The sequence below is a fragment of the Alexandromys fortis genome, unplaced genomic scaffold (assembly GCF_014885135.2).
Source record: "Alexandromys fortis isolate MF-2015 unplaced genomic scaffold, M_Fortis_MF-2015_v1.1 scaffold_1, whole genome shotgun sequence".
Taxonomy (NCBI): domain Eukaryota; kingdom Metazoa; phylum Chordata; class Mammalia; order Rodentia; family Cricetidae; genus Alexandromys; species Alexandromys fortis.
Genome location: NW_026067927.1, coordinates 15,992,761 through 16,010,575, shown reverse-complemented (window position 1 = coordinate 16,010,575; position 17,815 = coordinate 15,992,761). Strand labels below are relative to the sequence as shown.

The 17,815-nt window shown below is 50.0% G+C and overlaps 1 protein-coding gene across 1 annotated transcript; it reads left to right on the top strand.

Moving 5' to 3' along the window:
* The first annotated feature begins 1,828 nt into the window (after positions 1 to 1,828).
* Tle7 (TLE family member 7) lies at positions 1,829 to 13,445 on the top strand. Its single transcript, XM_050143548.1, is given in 11 exon segments — positions 1,829 to 1,925; positions 1,928 to 1,989; positions 10,709 to 10,818; positions 10,933 to 10,955; positions 11,124 to 11,182; positions 11,509 to 11,721; positions 11,799 to 12,040; positions 12,221 to 12,362; positions 12,507 to 12,660; positions 13,001 to 13,074; positions 13,341 to 13,445. Coding segments are annotated over 11 exon segments (1,281 nt in total).
* The last annotated feature ends 4,370 nt before the right edge of the window (positions 13,446 to 17,815 follow it).

Below are 17,815 nucleotides of genomic sequence, written 5' to 3'. Positions count from 1 at the left end.
TGCTCAGGCCACCCTCGTGTGCCTCCCCTTCCCCCACCTTCTCTCTCCGTGAGCATCACCTCTCAACCTCTGTCCTTTCTCCTCCTTTACAGACCTTCCCCCTTGTTCTCTCAAACCTTCTTGGGAGTTCCCTCTCATCTCAGTCCCATCTCTGTGGTTTGACCTGTGTGCAGAGCTGACTCTGAGAGAGTCAGGGGCTGACAGGGACAGGCATCTCATCTTCCTGAGGCCAACAGGGTCCTAAGTGGATGATACTCCATTTTCTGTGGTGGCTGGTAGAATGTCCTGTATGTCGAAGGGTGGAGGGTAGGGGCATGGGACAAGAAGTCTCCCGTAAAGCAAATGGAAACTTCTTAGGGCCCACTCAGCCTGAACACTGACCAGGTGTTTATTCCAGATACCTGGGAGTGTCTTTGTTAAAAGCGAGACCTCCTTTCCCCAGCAGCCCTTTCTCGATTTTGTGACCTTCCCCATGATGTCTTCGGAGTTTTTCTGTGTTGAGATCTCATCTTAGCTATGGTTACTATTGCCGTGATGAAACACTATGGCCAAAAACAATTTGGGGAAGGAAAGGACTTATTCCATTTACACTTGCGGGTCACAGTCCATCACTGAGGGAAGTCGGGACAGGAACTCAAACAGGGCAGGACTCCAGAGACAGGAGCTGATGCAGAAGCCATGGAGGAGGGCTGCTTACTGGCTTGCTCCGTCTGCTTTCTTATAGAACTCAGGTCCACCACCCCAGGAGTGGCCCCACCCACAGCAGACTTGGTTCTCCCACATCAATCACTAGTTAAGAAAATGCCCTACAGACTTGCCTACAGCCTGGCCATATGGAAGCATTTTCTCAGTTGAGGCTCCCTCCTCTCAGATGACTCTAGCTTGTGTCAAGTTGTCATAAAACTGGCTAGGATAGATCTATGAAACAGGGCAAGCTGGTCAGGATAGAGACTAAGTCCCATTGACCTCTTATGGTCCAGGGCCCAGCTCAGGAGAGGATAACCCAATCTGGTCCTTAGCCAGCTTGCTTTCAGATAGAGATAAAGCTGTGGAATTCCCCGGGCTAGTTTATATGTCACACACAGTAGTTTCTCTAGAGTGTTGAATTTCCCAGCAAGAAGCCTTGCCCACAGTACCTAGTCAAGATCTTCTCTTTTGTCCCTGCCCTGCTCGATCAGCTACCACCAGGAAGGTACCCCAGCCACATCTGCCCTAGTCTGGGTGATGCCTTCCAATGACCGTGGGAGCCTCAGCCCCAGAGACTCTTGTTCCGACGCTGTAACATTTCTCATCTGGAGCTCTAGGCCCAGCTGGACATCTGTTACAATCTTTTCCCTTCAGTCTGGATCAGAACATCTGTCTCGGGGGTACAGGCTGCCCTCCCGCCCAAACGTGTCACCCTCAGAAAACACCTGGGCACAATGAGTCTGAGAAGGGCTTCTGGGAAGACAATGAATTCTCTCCACTTTTGTCTGTTGTTGTCTGGCCTGACCGGGAACCGAGGAGAGCATTCCGTTCTATTTCAGAATGTCTGCCAACCCCTTCCGCTTAGTCAAGAATCGGACAACGGGAGATGAGCCGGTCTTGGCCTTTTCGGGGAGAAGCATGCAGCCACAGGGTTGGGAAGTTCCCTGCTTCCTTTAGTCCCACACACTACAGATGAGGTGGCTCCCCACAGGTGGAGCACCTTCCAGGCCTCCTGGGGGCTCCCCGCGAAGGCCTGAACCAGAAGGGTAGGTGGGAATCATCAGCCTACTCTTTTGTTTGTGGAGATCAGGGCGCCACTTCCTGCTCCAGTTTCATCCACCACAGCAGGGCGGGTCTTCAAATGGCTGCCATGTTCCTGAGGTGCGGCTCCCACCCCTTTTCGGGCGCGGAAATCCCACCCACCCTCCGTCCAAGCCCAGCCTCCAGGAAGCCTTCCTCAACTGCACCAAGTGTCTCCTGCTGCGGCCCCCAGGTGCCCCCAGAGACTCGCAGCCAGTCACGGTAAGAAACTCTTCTGTCGACGACCCTGGCGTGTCCTCCAGCCTCTACCTCCCCACCCCAACACCCGGGCTGGGGCCGCCCATTCGTCACCAAGGCGGGAGCCTCCGAGGACTCTTCCCAGAGCAGGCGGGAGCTGCATGCACCAGCTGCACAGTTCCCGCCATTCCTGGAGGGCCTCGCGCAGGGCTGTACCGGCCTGCTGCTGGTGTCGTGGTGCAAGGGGACAGGGACATGAACCCTGTGTGGGGGTTTGGGTACCCTCCACGGGGAGGAGGGAGGGCACAGCAGCCATTAGGAATTGTCTTCCGCTTCTGCTGCCAAATGGAGGCAGCGCAACTCGCCTGGGCACTTCCAGCATGGCGGGGAGCAAGTGCCCAAATTACCCGCGTGTGGCTATCAGGTCCCCTCGGCCACACGAAGGCTCTTACTCTGCTCTGAACCTGAGGAAAAGTCCTTCAACAGCTGCCGGAGCTGTTGGGACTGAGGTGGTGGTGGCAAAATGTCCCCTGGGTCTCTCTCCTACGGGAGACCGAGAAGATGGCAAGACCAGAGGGCTGCAGGGGTGGCAGAGAGGGAGCACACCCGTTAGCCCACCACATTGCCTTTAAAGAAGTCCAGTAATGAAACAGCTCTTAGTTGGAAGAGCTGTGATGAGGGTTGTCACCCCACGGCCCTGACTGTGACAGCTCAAAGCTTAGCTCAAAAGTCCTTAGGAAGAAAAGGGAGAATTCTGAACAGAAACCACTCAGTAGGATTTGGAACACAAGTGTTCAGTCTCAGGGAGTGAGTAAGGACCTTGTGTGAGAGGGACCATCATCATATGCTTCTCTGACCAGCGACTTGAGAAGGATGGGAGAGTTAGGGCTTCCCTGTGACATCAAAGGACCAGATGAATAGTGAGGAGTGGCCTGACCCAATGCCATCCCTTCCTTCTAGAAGGTTCCTCCACCACACTGCTCAGAGCAAAAGTCACTTCTCCTTTGCGCCCCCCCCCATTCTGTGACCTCAGCTTACTCTTTACTGCCCTCTGCCCTCTGGACTTGTAACTGCAGGCGTTCACACAGTGTACTAGGAAGAGAGGAGGGTTTGGTACCTGTGGATATTATTGTTTATACATTTTCATCAGCAAGTGTCTAGATGACTCTCTCGGCGGCACCGTGTTGAAAGAGAAGCTCCTGGAGTCCTGGAGTCAGGGATGGAAGTGGAGGGGGGCAATGCTCTGAGAATAGCCCTCTAGTAAACTGCACAGCAACCTCAGGGGCCCTATGGCTGGAAATTGGATTTGAGCTGGGCTGCACTTGTCCACCAGAGAGCGGAGACTCCAGTGAAGGTCTGTAGGCCAATGTCCTTGATTCTAATGTCACACAGGTGGCTGACCCATCAGCCAGGGTACACCTTCACCTCCGCAAACTTCATTTGCCCATATTCTCTGGTCAGGGGCCATCTACAGCTGACTGGCCCTCCTAGGGTCACAAAGGTAAGAAACCACAGGCCAAACTACCTGGAGTTTACTGGCTGGAGAGGAAGAAGGCTCACGGTATGGGGACTTAGAGGCCTTTAACTCCTTATTGCTTTTTTTTTCTTGTAAAATACATAATCAACACGAAACCCACCATTTTAACTCTATACAATTTGGCGACAGCACAGCATTGAACAACGACCATCGTTTTCCAGTCTTACAACTTTTCATCACTGCAGGCTATTAGCCCGAACCTCAGTTTCCCCATCTGAAAATGGAGCTAACCATAAACAGCTTTCCTAAGACTGGAAGAGGTGCAATCAAACGTCTGCTTCTGGAGGAAGAGTTGGCTTGCTTTTGAGTGGATAGGCGAGGAAAGAGGGCAAGGGCCCTAGATCAGTGAGAGCTTTAGCAATGCTAGATTCCAAATAAACACATATTCACTTGGGGCTCAGAGAGGCAGAGCTGGTGTCGGGGAGGTCCCCTATGGTCCAGCGAGCGTGGCTTTGCGGCCAGGATTTCTAGGGAGGACAAAGATTCTGGATCACGAAGCTCTGTCAACTGTTCAGTCATCTCTCATGGCTACCCTGTAGAGAAGCTTCCGTGTCAGGAAACAGAGGTTCCAGGAGGAGCTGAAGTTGATCGCAATCACAAACCCAGAAGTGCTGGACGTAGGGTTAGTCTTCACGCAGCTGTAGGGAGATGGAGGAAGGAGCATGCGTGAGGGCATTTGGCACCAGCAAACTGGATAGGGTGGCTGCTGTGCACTTGAGTAGGATGCTGGATTGCTAAGAATGGAACTGGCAGTCACTGAGATAGTCTAGGAACGGAGTGGGAGGTCTGCATACTGAACTGGGACATTTGAAAAGAGGGCAATGAGAGGGAGAAGCACGCACGCTCACACACACGCATACATACACGGCCATATATGAAGAATGTAGACGGAACTCCTATGGCTTAGTAAGGCTCTTTCAAATGTTTTAAAAAGTCATATGGGGGTGTGTGTGAAGAGATAGCTCAGTGGCTCAGAGCACTGACTGCTCTCTTCTAGAGAGGACTTAGTCTTGATTCCCATCACCCACATGGATGCTCACAACCATCTCTAACACCAGTGCCAGAGGATCTGACGCCCTCTTTTGGCCTCTGGACACTGCACACATAGGGTTCGTAGACATACGTGCAGGCAAAACACCACACACATTGTTAGAAATAAGCCCAGGGGCATAACTTGATCATCACTCCAACAGAAATGCCTCAACGAGACAAGATCACTTTTGCTCAAGAGGGTGTGCTTGGAAGAGCAAGAACCCCAAGCCAGGAAGTGCATGTGATTTTTATTCTAATGCTGTGGTGACCATCTGTGGCTTTCCCCCGTGGGCTGGACTCTGGTCTCAGCTCTTCAGAGACTGAGTTTGAAACAGTGCAGAGGAGATGAAGTGGGGAGGGAATCACTCGCTTTCATCTGAAATTGTAGCAGAGTCTTCGTGTAAATAAAACTTTTTTACCTGGTGGGGGAATTAAAATATCAGCCTAAATGTCTTAGAGGGCAGGGAGATAAACCTTTAATCCCAGCCCTGAGTAGGCAGAGGCCAACCTGGTCTCCTTAGGGAATTTTGGGTCTTGAACTCAGAGATTTGCCTGCCTCTGCTTCCTGAGTGCTGGGATTAAAGGTGTGCACCACCACACCTGGCTATCGTTACCCTTCTTACTGAAAGATATTTGAAGGGTTCTGGACAAGACTCTGGAATTCTGACCCCCACCCCCCCTCATTAATTCTTAAGGTTCCAAGTTGGGAACAAACCCAGGTCCTGTTTGGTTTACTGTGTGTTTTCTATGAGAATCAATAAAAAGATAATTCAGGAAAGCCTGGTTTACAGAGAGAGTTCCAGGACAGCCTGGTCAACAGAGAGTTCCAGGATGGCCAGGGCTACATCCATAGAAATCCTGACTCAAAAAAAAAACAAAAACAAACAAAAACCACAAACAAACAAAATATGAAAACAAAAGACCCTCAGGAAGCAGACAGGCCAAAAAGTTTCAGAAGCCTCTGAAACTGACCAGATTCGCTAGGCTCCTCCCACCCTATGCCTCTGTATACACTAAGGAAACAGGCAAGTGACTCTCTTGAGTACAAGGTCCTCCAGGCCAAACAGGACTATAGAGTGAGACCCTGTCTTAAAAACAAAACAAACAGAAGATTTGAGTTCCTTGTCCTAAACACAAGTTTTACAGTATTTGATAGAAAAAGACTCTTATGAAATACTTCTTACAACATTAAAAATAGCCGCCAGGACTAGGATTTGTATTCTGGTCTTAGACAAGAGTCTGAGGGATTCTGACCTCCTCCCCCCATTAATTCTTATGGGTCCAAACTGGGGACAAACCTAGGCCCTGTTTGCTGCACCTTGTGTTTCCTGTGAGAATCAATACATGATAATTCATCACAAGGTGGATCGTGTCAGAACAGAACAGGGATTGATGTGAAGCTCCCACCTGGATGGCTACGCAACAGGCTGTGATAAACAGGGCACCACTTTATGGGGAATGCAGCGGCCCTTTCTAGAAGTTCTTTCCTCCAAGGGCTGCACTGACCACAGGCACTGTCCCCCCCCCCCATTATGCAGGAGTTCCTCAAGGATGTGGGCTTGGCTTTGGCCTGGTTTCTGGCTCACGGCACACACTTGGCTCAGAGTGTATGGGGGCATCTCTTTGACACACAAGTGAGTAGAAACATCATTCCAAGATGAAGGACAAGCATGGACAAAGCCCGAGGGGGGAGCAGGCTGCTCATGAAACCGTGGGTCAGGTGTGGCAGAAACAGAAAAACAGGAGGAGAGCAGATGTGGATGCATCTTAAATACCAGGCTAGGGGATCTGGGTAATGAAGGTGGCAGATAACTTCAGAAGTATTGGGGACAACGAGAAGGGGGACAAGAGGAATAGACGAGATTTTAGGGACAGGAAGCAAGGGACTTCTAAGCAGCAGCTTTTTCAGAGTTTTTGCTTCAAAAGAGGAAGACCAAGGGATGAAGAAGGAACCAGAGTAGAGAATTTAGTGAGGAGAGAGGACAGGCAGGCAGCAGAATCGGGAACGAGAGGAGAAGTATCCAGACTCACCCACAACTGTCCTCCCGTGGGAAGGAACCAGAGGACGGAAGAGTTGTACAGAGCTTCTCAAACACAGTGCTCCAACCAACAGCAGCAGCAGCACCTAACATCAGTACGCTCCCTACCCTGTCTCCACGGTTGTCACCATCACCACCACCACATCGCCACCGTTGTCGCCAAAACTCCAATGGCATTACCACTCTCATTACCACCAACCAGTTTTACAACCATTACCACCACCACTACTACAGTAATATCATCCCCATCTATAATATCACTACCCACCTCACCTCTGCCATATCCCCATCCCCCCTCCCCTCCATCCCCAAGACCATCTCCATCACTGCTCTCATCCTGACATCGCCCTGACAGTTTTTCTCTGTCCTCCCCACTACCACAACCATTTCTCCTAACCACCGTCTTCATCACCAACCACCCTCTTAGAAGCACAGATTCTCAACCCCTGAGCCCTTGAATCAGAAAGTCTGGGGGTGGCTGGCATTCTCATCGAGCCCTCTGGAGGACTCCATGGGATGCTCAAATTCAAGAATCCCTAGACAAGACAGCCACAGAAATGCAAAGCTTCTTGAGCGGTTAATTTTCCGAAATTGGGTAAAAGATGAAAGGCACAAAGCCAGACCAGGGAGAAGGAGAGGGAACGCCACCCCCTTTCCCTAACTCCCCATTTTCAGCTTACTGAAACGCAAAGGGAATTCATCTGGAGGTGAGAATTTAACCGCAAATGCCTTTTGACCAGATACTGGCTCTTCTAGGTCATCTGAAACCACAGGTTTATCCCCCTGAAGTTTCTCACTCTATCTGTTGAACTTACGTGGAGAGATTCCTGCCTTGTTCTCCACTCAGAGACACAGGAGCTCAGCACCTGTGTGGCCACACCCTGATGTTGACCAGCCCTTCAGGATCCAAACACCTGACCGGGTTCTCACCCAGGGCTTCAGTATTTGTTAGGCCAGGTGTTTAACTCAGAGGACTCCTCCTTCCCTCCTCCCCCTCCTCACCTCCCTGGGTGTGGAAGGGTGGATCCAAGCCTAGCTGGGTCTTCACCCTCCACTTTTAATCTCTAGGCTTCAACCTGACTTTGGAGGTGAGTTTCCTGCCCGAGATTATTTGTGAGTGCAGAATTTCCTACTCTTGGAGAGAAGAGAGGGAAGCCCCGTGAATTGCACCTTCAAAAGCCTTGTCTTACCTTGATGGTGAAAATCTGGTTAACTTGAAGTCAGAAGCCCCAGTTAAGTAATTTCATTGTCTTTAGGCTTTACCCGACCTCCATAGGAGGACATTGTAGCAGGGCCCTCACTTATCTGGAATGCGGAGGGCTTTGCAGCAGGGCCCTCACTTATCTGGAATGCTCATTCTGCTAGGTGCAGAGGCCTGTACCCCATTGCTGATTCTCACCAGGGCTGAACTAGCCCGGCTGTCCTTAGTTAAAGGAAGCCTGATGACTCTCAGAGAAAATGTGTTAAGTGAACAAATGACAGAACTAATTAGGAATCACGGGGGCTGGGCTGCGCTTTGGGGGAGATGAAAATTTGGCTCCTGGCTCAAGAGTTTCTAACATAGGTTGAAATATCCCCAAAGAAGGAAAAGCAGTATCGGGTCTTGTGACTGTTCCTCCCTCCTGTTCCTCGTTCCCATTTTCCAGTTTCTATATTGGAAAACACAGCTATTCTTCTTAATCTCTTGTACACATGAAAATAAATTCTAATTTCCATCCTTTCTTATACAAAGTTAATATATTTTGAACATTATTCTGAGCTTTGTGACTCCCCCTTCTAATAGTATGCCCTGAAACGGTCCGTGTCGATGATTTTAACTACTGTGCCCTCTTCCTCTGGGAGGATGTGCTATATACATCACCAGTCTTCCCCTGTGGTGTTTGGGTTTTGCTCCAGCTTGCACGCATGTCATTTTGTCTATCTCTGAGTGTGTCTACAGGACAACTTTGTGAATGTGGGGGTGCTAGGTCAGAGTATTTGCCTTGGCTCTTACGGTGGGTATTGCCTTCTTCCTTCTAGTGGGCGGTAAGAAGTGAGCCAGGGAGAGCTCAGTGGGAGCAGCTCTGTTCTTTCTAGCCACTCGACCTGGGACCTGGGGCTCACTTGCTCTGGGCTTGGCTTATGAATCTATGAAATGTTCCCTAGCCTTTGAGATGCTGAGGTAGAACCATAGTCAGAAGTTTGAAGCCAGGCTGGGCTGCAGAACAAGATCTTGTCTCAAAACAGAACGCCCAGAAAGGCTGGGCCTTCAGCTCAGTGATAGAGCGCTTGCCTAGCAGGTAGAAAGAAGGCCCGGGGCTTGATCTGCTGTACTGCAAACCAGCAATCAACCAACAGCCATAAATATAGAGCATATGGTGGCAAGGAAAAAATTAGACCTTCCATATAAAGGATTTAGTTCAGGGCCAAATATACAACTAACCATTGTCAGGCTGCTGGTTTTCTGCTGAAGTCCTGCTGGAGACTTTCATGGGTGCCATTGAGTGAACCTGACTGTCAAAACCATTTTCTGAAACGAAGATTCTCCCTCCATGGCTATCCATGTCTCTGAGGTTTCTCTTAGGTCCTCTTAATAGAAAAACCTGGGGTTTCTATCCAGGGACATTTCTAGGGCTAGCTGTTGGATAGACTGGAGTGGAATCTTTCTTAAGAGGGCTCCAGCCTGTCTTAAATTCACCATTTCCCCTGTGCAGGCTGCAGCTGAGTACCCTGTTCTCCGTGTATCATTTGCTGCTGGCCTCCTACAGTGCTGCACAACCTGCAGACGTGAATCTGTTCCCATGTTAGCATTGTCGCAGGGCAGGGTGTAGCACAGATCAGTCACTGCCAGGCCAAGTCTTCTCACTCTGCCTCCTGTTCTCCCCAAACAGAGCGTCTTACATTAGAGTGCATGGTCCCATGCTCCTCCACGTTGTCATTGGATGAGACACCCCAGGGTCTCTGTGGACTTCCTGTTGCCTTAGGGTCTGGGCACATTTGGGGAGGAGCCACATTTGATATGGGAATGTCCACATTAAAGGATGGGTCTCATTTCGACCACACAGAAACACAGTCCATGTCACCAAAGTTAGTTGGTAGCTGATCTTTTGAGGCTTTACATCTAAAGAGGCGTTTCCAGAACATTCCAAACAGACTCTGCACAGTATACCTGATTTTTGCCTTTGTTCCCTCTGTGTGTGTGTGTGCTCCTGTGTGTGGAAGTGTGTGTACATGTGTGCGTGCGTGTGTGGGTCAAAGGTTGGTGTCAGCTGTCTTCCTCAAATAATCTCCACTTTTTTGGGGTGAGCGTGTGTGCCTGTCACATGAATACGAGTGTGCACACACCACAGAGCACACGTGGAGGCCAGAGGACAGCGTCTCAGGAGTTGGTTCTCTGCTTCCGCCTTATTTTGAGGCAGGGTCTCTCTGTGTCTGTTGCTATGCTGTGTGCTCCAGGGAAGCTGGTCTTCAGACATCTGGATAATTCTGTCTCTGCTTCCCATCTTGTTGTAGAAAGAAGTACTGCGATTACAGATGTGTGCTACCACATCTGGACCTTTACACAGGTTTGAGGACTGAAGTCGGGCTCTCAGGCTTGTGGGGCCATCTCTCTGGCCTGTCTCCTTATTTTTAATGAATTGATTTTTTTTTTTGAGACAGGGTCTCTCACTAAGCCTGGAGTTTACCAATTCAGGTTGTATAGCTGGCCAAGAAGCCCCAGGGGTCCCCTGCCTCCACTGGCCTAGCACTAGGACTGCCAATACATGCTTGGCTTTGTACATGGAGGCTGGGAATCTGCACTCAGATTCTCATACTGGTGCAATAAGCACTTGCAATGGAGCTGTTTCCCAGCCCTTTTCTGCTCTCTTTCATAGCACGGGAGATGAGGATGAACTGGGAACCCAGAATCTGGTTGCTGCGTCCCTAGAGCCCGATGGTTCATTCACTTGATTGACCCAAGACCATGAGTGAAGAAAAAGAGGACTCATTCAGGATACTCCGGATTTATGATGAAACCGAGGCGATAAAGAAGATGCCAGGAAGCTCTGGTATTTTTTCTCATCAGTGGCAACAAGAACACCACCAGATGGATAGTGCACAGGGAATGACCCAGCTGCCCCCATGTCCCTCAATGCAGCGGGACCCCGTTTATCAGGAAATGCACGGTATGACCCAGCAGCGGTGGCATCCCCAGGCCCAGGACACATCTGGGCTTCAGCACATGCAGTTCTCAGAAGCAGAACCAGAAGGAGGAACCAGCTCAGGGTAAGGCTGTCATGAGCGAAACTGGGCAGGGTGATGGACTGTCCTGGGCAGAGAGGGCTCAACACAAAGTTCCGCCCTTCATGCCATCTCCTCCCTCTTCCTTCTCCATCACAGCTCTCAACCAGGAGGCACAGCTGGTAAGTGCAGGGCCCTAACAGTGTGGTCAGGAAGGGGGGGCAGCCCAAGCTGGAGCCCAGATGGTGGGTGAGGTACCGGGTTTGGTGTAAGAGAGCAGCTCTTCTGACTTTGTGACTGAAGCGGCGACACTTGGTCCATGACCGGTGGGTGTGGCTATCTCCCTGCAGGCCAGTTCTGTTCTTCGTCCTTGCTCAACAAAGAAGTCTGGTCATTCCTCAAAGCCATTGTAAGTAGCTTAAGGTTATGTTTTTATCACCTAGACATCATCTTTCTTTCCCGCCTACCCTCCAATGGAGAAGCGGTGTGTTTGCATACCCCTCGATGGAGAAATGGTTTGCACGCCCCTATTCCCTTCTCTGGGGTGACCTGGGATAGCATCTTCTTCATGAGGCTACTCTCCTTGTTCTGCCATTTTGATAAATAGGACCTTTAACCACAGAGTCACTTCTACAAGAGATGTGATTTGGGGACCCCTAAACCAAGCTTAGAAATTTGGGGAGTAGGGGCAGAGCGGGCCTCTATCATGGTTGACGGGTCCTGTCATCTCCCCAGCCTCCGATTCCAGATGAGGCCGTAGTCACACGGAAGTCCCCATACGGTTCCTGGAGGGTTGGCACTCTCAACCATGGGAGGCGAGTGAACGCTATCGCCATTAGCCGTGCTCCGCGCCACGTGTACACATGTGGCACCGGCTACATCCGGGTGTGGGATGAAGACGCGTTGCATGCCTCGGACAGAGCACCTCAGGCCCAGCTGGACTTTCAGGTGAGGTTTAGAGAAGGCAACCAGGGCCTCTGTCCTCAGCACTGCCAAGTATATTGACAGCGTGTGTTCTTCCCCAGGACCCTCAGAACCGTGTGCTCACCTGCAAGCTGTTCCCTGATGAGCAGAGCCTGATTACAGGGGGAATAGCCCAGGCTCTTACTCTCTGGGACCTGGCTCCCACACCCCAAATCAGGGCCCAGATGGCCTCCACAGGCCCCATATGCTCTTCCTTGGCCCTCTCTTCTGATGCGCACATCTGCTTGGCTTCTTTCAAAGGATTCGTGGAGATTTGGGATGTGCAGAACCAAATCTTGATCAGGTAGGACCTCTCTCCAGAACCACTCAGGTGTCTTGGGAAGGACTTGAGAATGAGACCCCACTATGCCTTCTTGGCAGTAGGGCTATGCTAGGTACTTTCTAACCCCGTACATTCCTAACTCTTCCACATTCTGGGCCGGGGAGCAAACCTTGCTAAAGACCTCAGTTGTTTTCCCACCAGGAAGCATGAAGTTCCTCCCTATGGGTCCCGCTGCGTGGACATCACAGGCTTTAAGTTCTGGACCGGTGGTGAAGATACCATCCTGTATTCATGGGACATGAGGAGCTACAAGAAGATTCAGCAACACAACTTATGCCATGAGGTGCCTGCTTGGTTGCCTTCAGGACCAAGTTCAACCCTAGGATGGGGGCTTGGGTGTGGGCAGGGGGATGCTGAGTGTAAATCTGAGGCCAGCGCTTAAATGAGGGCCCTGGTGATTGTGAGCGCGGACGCAAACTTCCCACAGATCCTTAGCATTACCCACGACCCCAGTGAGGAGTGGGTGCTGGCGGGCTTGAAGATGAGTGACATTGCCATCCTGCACGCGCACCGGGAGGAGAAGTACAAAGCTCTTGTCCATAGATACTCACAATACCACAACCTCAAGTTTGCCTCTTGTGGTGAGTTAGAAGGCAGATGGCCCCATGAGTCCCTACTTCCTCCCTGCCCCCGCTTTCCTTATGCTACCCTTGACCACAGGACTTCCATACGGAATGAAGCCTGAAGGTCCAGGTAGACAGAAGTGGCAGTAGTCGCATCCCGTGGGCCCCTTGATCAGGGATAGATGACCATGTCCTGGCCGTGGTTCTGGGGGGCAGCAGATGACATGGGCCTGATTTTTATAAGGTAGGGAAACTGAGGCGGAGTAGGTAGTTGCTCTCTCCCGAGTCTACTTGAAGACAGTGGAATGAGAACACAGGCTCAGTTTCTGATTTCTCACTCTGTTCTTCCCTTTGCCAGGGACTTATTTTGTGGCCACGCTGGATAGCACGATCAATTGTTTAGAGGCGCCTTCTCTCCGAAGGTTGTTCCAGGTATGGCGATGGGGAGGGGTGGAGGTGTATGGACCAAAACACTCAGCGCTGGTGGCCCCAGATCCCTACTTGATGGGTCCCAGAGAGAACTGGAAGATACCACTGAGATGGCAGGGATTAAGGACTGATCCTGTGAACCTATGGTCTTCACTTTGAGCTTTGTCCATGACCCAGTGAAGCCTTGAGTCTACATAGACCTTGAAACGTGAAGTCCTCCCGTCTGACTCAAGCCCCAGCCATTCATGGTCCTTACCTTTCTTTCCTAGACAGAGGAGAGCTATGACATCCTGTGTTGTGACATATCCTCGGATAGTCAGTACCTGGTCACAGGCTCCAGGGAAAGTGCCACAGTATACCAGCTCTTGTATTGAAGGTTGTGGGGTACGGCCCTGCCAGGGAAGAACCAAAGCGATCAGACCATGTGACCTCACAGTGCCAGACATCTCCAACACCTGCCTCCCTCTACTTCAGCTATGGTTGGCTGGCTGTACTCCCAGGCTTTGAGTATATGGCTTGGGGCTTTTCTTTTTTCTTTTTTTTGTATTTTTTTACATCCCCACTCGTTGATAACTGTTTGGCAGGTCTTTATGAGATATGACTTTGTAATTAATAAAATAGAACAAAACCCAGAATGACCTGTTTGTGTATTTCAGATAACAAAGTTATAGTAATGGATCATTTCTGTCTGTGTTTAGCAAGTGGGGGCCCTCTGTGATTCAGGGTGGGTGTGTAAGTCACTTTGCCATTACTGTGATGGAATACCCTAACAAAAAGCAACTTAGAGAAGAATGGGTTTGCTTTTGGATTACAATTATTCCAGAGGGAGAGAGCCTCTCATGACAAGGAAGGCAAGGCGGCAGGATCATGGGGCCCAGCTGGCAGATGGGGAGAGAGAGAGAGGGAGGAGAGGGAGAGGGATGAGGAAGGGAGGAAGAGAGAGAGCGAGAGCCCAGTGGCCTCCTCCTTCCCTGTGTACCTCCTAATGGTTCCACAGCCTCCCCAATGCACTACTATCTGAGTGTTCAAACACAGGAACCTATGGGGACACCATATTCACACACCACAGAGTGGAAAGAATCTTAGGTCAGATTTACTTTTATTTGTAATTTTGGAGGCGGTGGTGGTAGTCATGAACTTTTTTTTTTTTATTAAAGATTTCTGTCTCTTCCCCTCCGCCGCCTCCCTTTTCCCTCCCCCTCCCCCAATCAAGTCCCCCTTCCTCCTCAGCCCAAAGAGCAATCAGGGTTCCCTGCCCTGCAGGAAGTCCAAGGACCACCCACCTCCATCCAGGTCTAGTAAGGTGAGCATCCAAACTGCCTAGGCTCCCACAAAGCCAATATGAGCAGTAGGATCAAAAACCCATTGCCATTGTTCTTGAGGTTTCAGTAGTCCTCATTGTCCGCTATGTTCAGTGAGACCGGTTTTAACCCAGTCTTTTTCAGACCCAGGCCAGCTGGCCTTGGTGAGTTCCCGGTAGAACATCCCCATTGTCTCAGTGTGTGGGTGCACCCCTCGCGGTCCTGAGTTCCTTGCTTGTGCTCTCTCTCCTTCTGCTCCTGATTTGGACCTTGAGATTTCAGTCCGGTGCTCTAATGTGGGTCTCTGTCTCTGTCTCCTTTCATCGCCTGATGAAGGTTAATATTCAGGAGGATGCCTATATGTTTTTCTTTGGGTTCTCCTTCTTATTTAGCTTCTCTAAGAACACACTTGTTTTCGGTGGCAGTTTCATAGATGCATCTGGGAGGCAGACTCTCTGAACCACGTTTGAAAACTCTACGCGGGTAGTGAGTTGGGCTAGAGCAATGTCATTTTCATTCCTTTCTCTGTGGTAATCTTCATGAATGATAATCTTGCCAACACTTCGCTTCACGGCCGGTGGTGTTATAGTTGTACCAAAAGTAGCAATCCATTTACTTGGGTCTCTGTTTCTACAAAAAATTAAAGGATAAGATTTGTGATGGAAAAAAAAATCTTAAGAAATGTAAGAAAGTGTTCATGCTGCCAGCCCTCTGTAACCATGGGTTTTGCACCTGGGATTCAACCAATCATGGGTTGCAAGGCTTTAGAAGCAAAGCTGGGGTTTGCACTGAAAATGGCCTTTCTGTTTCCTAAACAATGCATCCTCACGTTTATTTACATGGTACTCTTACCACGACAGGTCCGTGATGATCTAGGGGCAACTCGGGCATAGAAAGCTATGTGTGAGCAGTATGAAATGCTATTGCCACTAGGTAAAGGGGGCTTTGGTATCCGTTACAGCTGTGGAGCCGACCACAGTGATTCTGCAGATACAAACATTAGACTGCTTGACAGTGCTTGACTCTCAATCTAGATAAAATGTCCCAGGAAGCTGGTCTGACTATGTCCTGAGGCTGGGATCTCAGCAGTGTGTAACCCCGTGGGGTGGTGAGCATAATCTGAACGAGATATAACCCCCAGACTCTTGGGCATTTGAACACCTGGTCTCCAGTTGGTGGCGCTGTCTGGGAGGATTAAGTTAGTACAGCCTTGCTGGAGGAAGGTACATCACTTGGGGGAGGGCTTTGAGACTTAAAGTGCCCCCTACTTCCAGTTTGCTTTCTCTGCTTTGTGTTTGTGGATGAGGACGTGAGCTCTGAGCTTCCTCTGTTCCTGCAGCCACACCTGCGGCTTGTTGTCACACCTCCCTGCCGTGATGGACTTGTATCCCTCTGGAGCTGTGAGCCCAGACAAACCCTTCCTTCCACAAGTTGCTTTTGTTGTGATGTTCTATCACAGCCATAAAAAAGTAACTGCGACAAAAAGGTGATGTTCTGTACAAGGCCTGTGCGTGACTGTGGCAGCTGGGACCAGTCAAACCTGCTGATCTCACCGTGCCAGGAGGGCTTGCTTGTGCTGCTGTAATTTCATCTGACCTTCTCCACACGTGCATGGCCATCCTCCTCCATCTGCTGCTTCTTTGCTTGGCGTTGGTATGGCAGAGACAGCTATGCCCACCGATGTTTGGGGCTTAGAGTTACCACTCTGGATCATGAGTGGATAATATGTGTCCATCTGAGCCAGGCCTAAAGAGGTAGAGGGAAGAAGAGTAGGAGTCTCCTGCAGGGACCCTTTCCTCTTCTATCAACTCAAGGCAAAAGAGGCGGAGACTCTGGGCATTGCTGAGCCACGGGGTGGAAGGGGTGGAAGCATCCATCTGCTGCTTACACAGCAAGCAAAGAGAGAAGCTGCTTAGCCACGAGTGGGGTTTGAATGAAAATGGCTCCTACAGGCCCATAGGGAGTAGCACTATGTAGGTGTGGCCTTATTGGAGTAGGTGTGGCCTTGCTAGAGGAAGTTTGTCATTGGGGGTGGTCCTTGAGGCTTCAAATGCTTAAGTCAAGGTCTCTCTCTTCCTGCTGCTTGTGGGTCCAGGTGTAGAGCTCTCAAGCTCCTTTTCCAGTACTATGTCTGCCTGCTTCCCACCATGCTTCCCTCCGCAATGATAAAACACTATGATCAGAAATGATGACGTCCAGAAAAGAGGAGGGAGAGCCTGCAATGTCAGAGAGACATGGCAGCTGGCAGCTGGAGCAGGAAGCTCCGAGAACACATCTTCAACTGTAAACAAACTAAAGAGCTCAAACTGGAAGTGGGGGAGGACCATAAACTTTCCAAGTTCACCTCCAGTGAGGTGTACCTCCTAAGGTGGCCCAAAGTGCCACCAACCAGGGACCATGGGTGCAAAGACATGAGCCTTTGGAGGACATTTCTCATTCAAAGCATCACATATGCCTGCTAACAGGATCATAGTTAACAGTGTAATCAGACTAGAAAAGTCAGAGTCTTAAGGATGGTTATAAATTCTTCCCTTTGTCAGATGATGTGGTGGTATCCCTAGGATTCTTAATAGTCAAAAGTACTGCCAAAGTACACAGTAGTAGAGCCTCTCTCTCTCTCTCTCTCTCTCTCTCTCTCTCTCTCTCTCTCCCCCCTCTCTCTCTCTCTCTCTCTCTCTCTCTCCTCTCTCTCTCTCTCTCTCTCTCTCACACACACACACACACACCCTTTTAAAATACAAATAGCATGTAGTGTTAATATAAAGGAAGCCTTGGGTAGAAGAACCATAGAGACGGTTAGATGATTTAAAAAGAGAAAAATCACTGGACCCCGTAATTCCACCTACTCAGGAGGCTAGGGCAGAAGCCCCACAAACTTAAGGCCTGTGTGAGCCCCATGGACTGAATTCAAAGCCAGCCAGAACAAACTGTGAGAACTCTCCAAACAACAACAAAAAAGACTGAGTGAGTCTCAGTGTGGGGAACTTGCCAAGCATATGCAAAACTGAGTTTAATTCCCCGTATAGAAAAGAAAAAACCTAAAATGGAAAAAATTTACAGCACTTTTGGGAGATAGAAGCAGGCTGAGTGAGACCTCCTTCCTTCCTTCCTTCCTTCCTTCCTTCCTTCCTTCCTTCCTTTCTTTCTTTTTTCCTTCCTTCTTCTCTCCCTCTCCCGTTCCTTTTTTAATTTTTTTGTTGCTGTTTTTTTGAAACAGGGTCTCTCTTTGTAGCCCCATGTTATTCTGGAGTTCCCTGTGCAGACAGCTGGCTCTGAACAGAGATCCACCTGCTTCTGCCTCCTGAGTGCTGAGGCGTGCGCCACCACCTTCAGATTGAAGCACTCTTCCTTCTGAGTCCATGCTATCCTCCGCTGACTTCAGACTCTGCTTCTGGGTCTTTCAACATGGACTCAATATATCAGCGACTTTTCTAGGCTGTTTT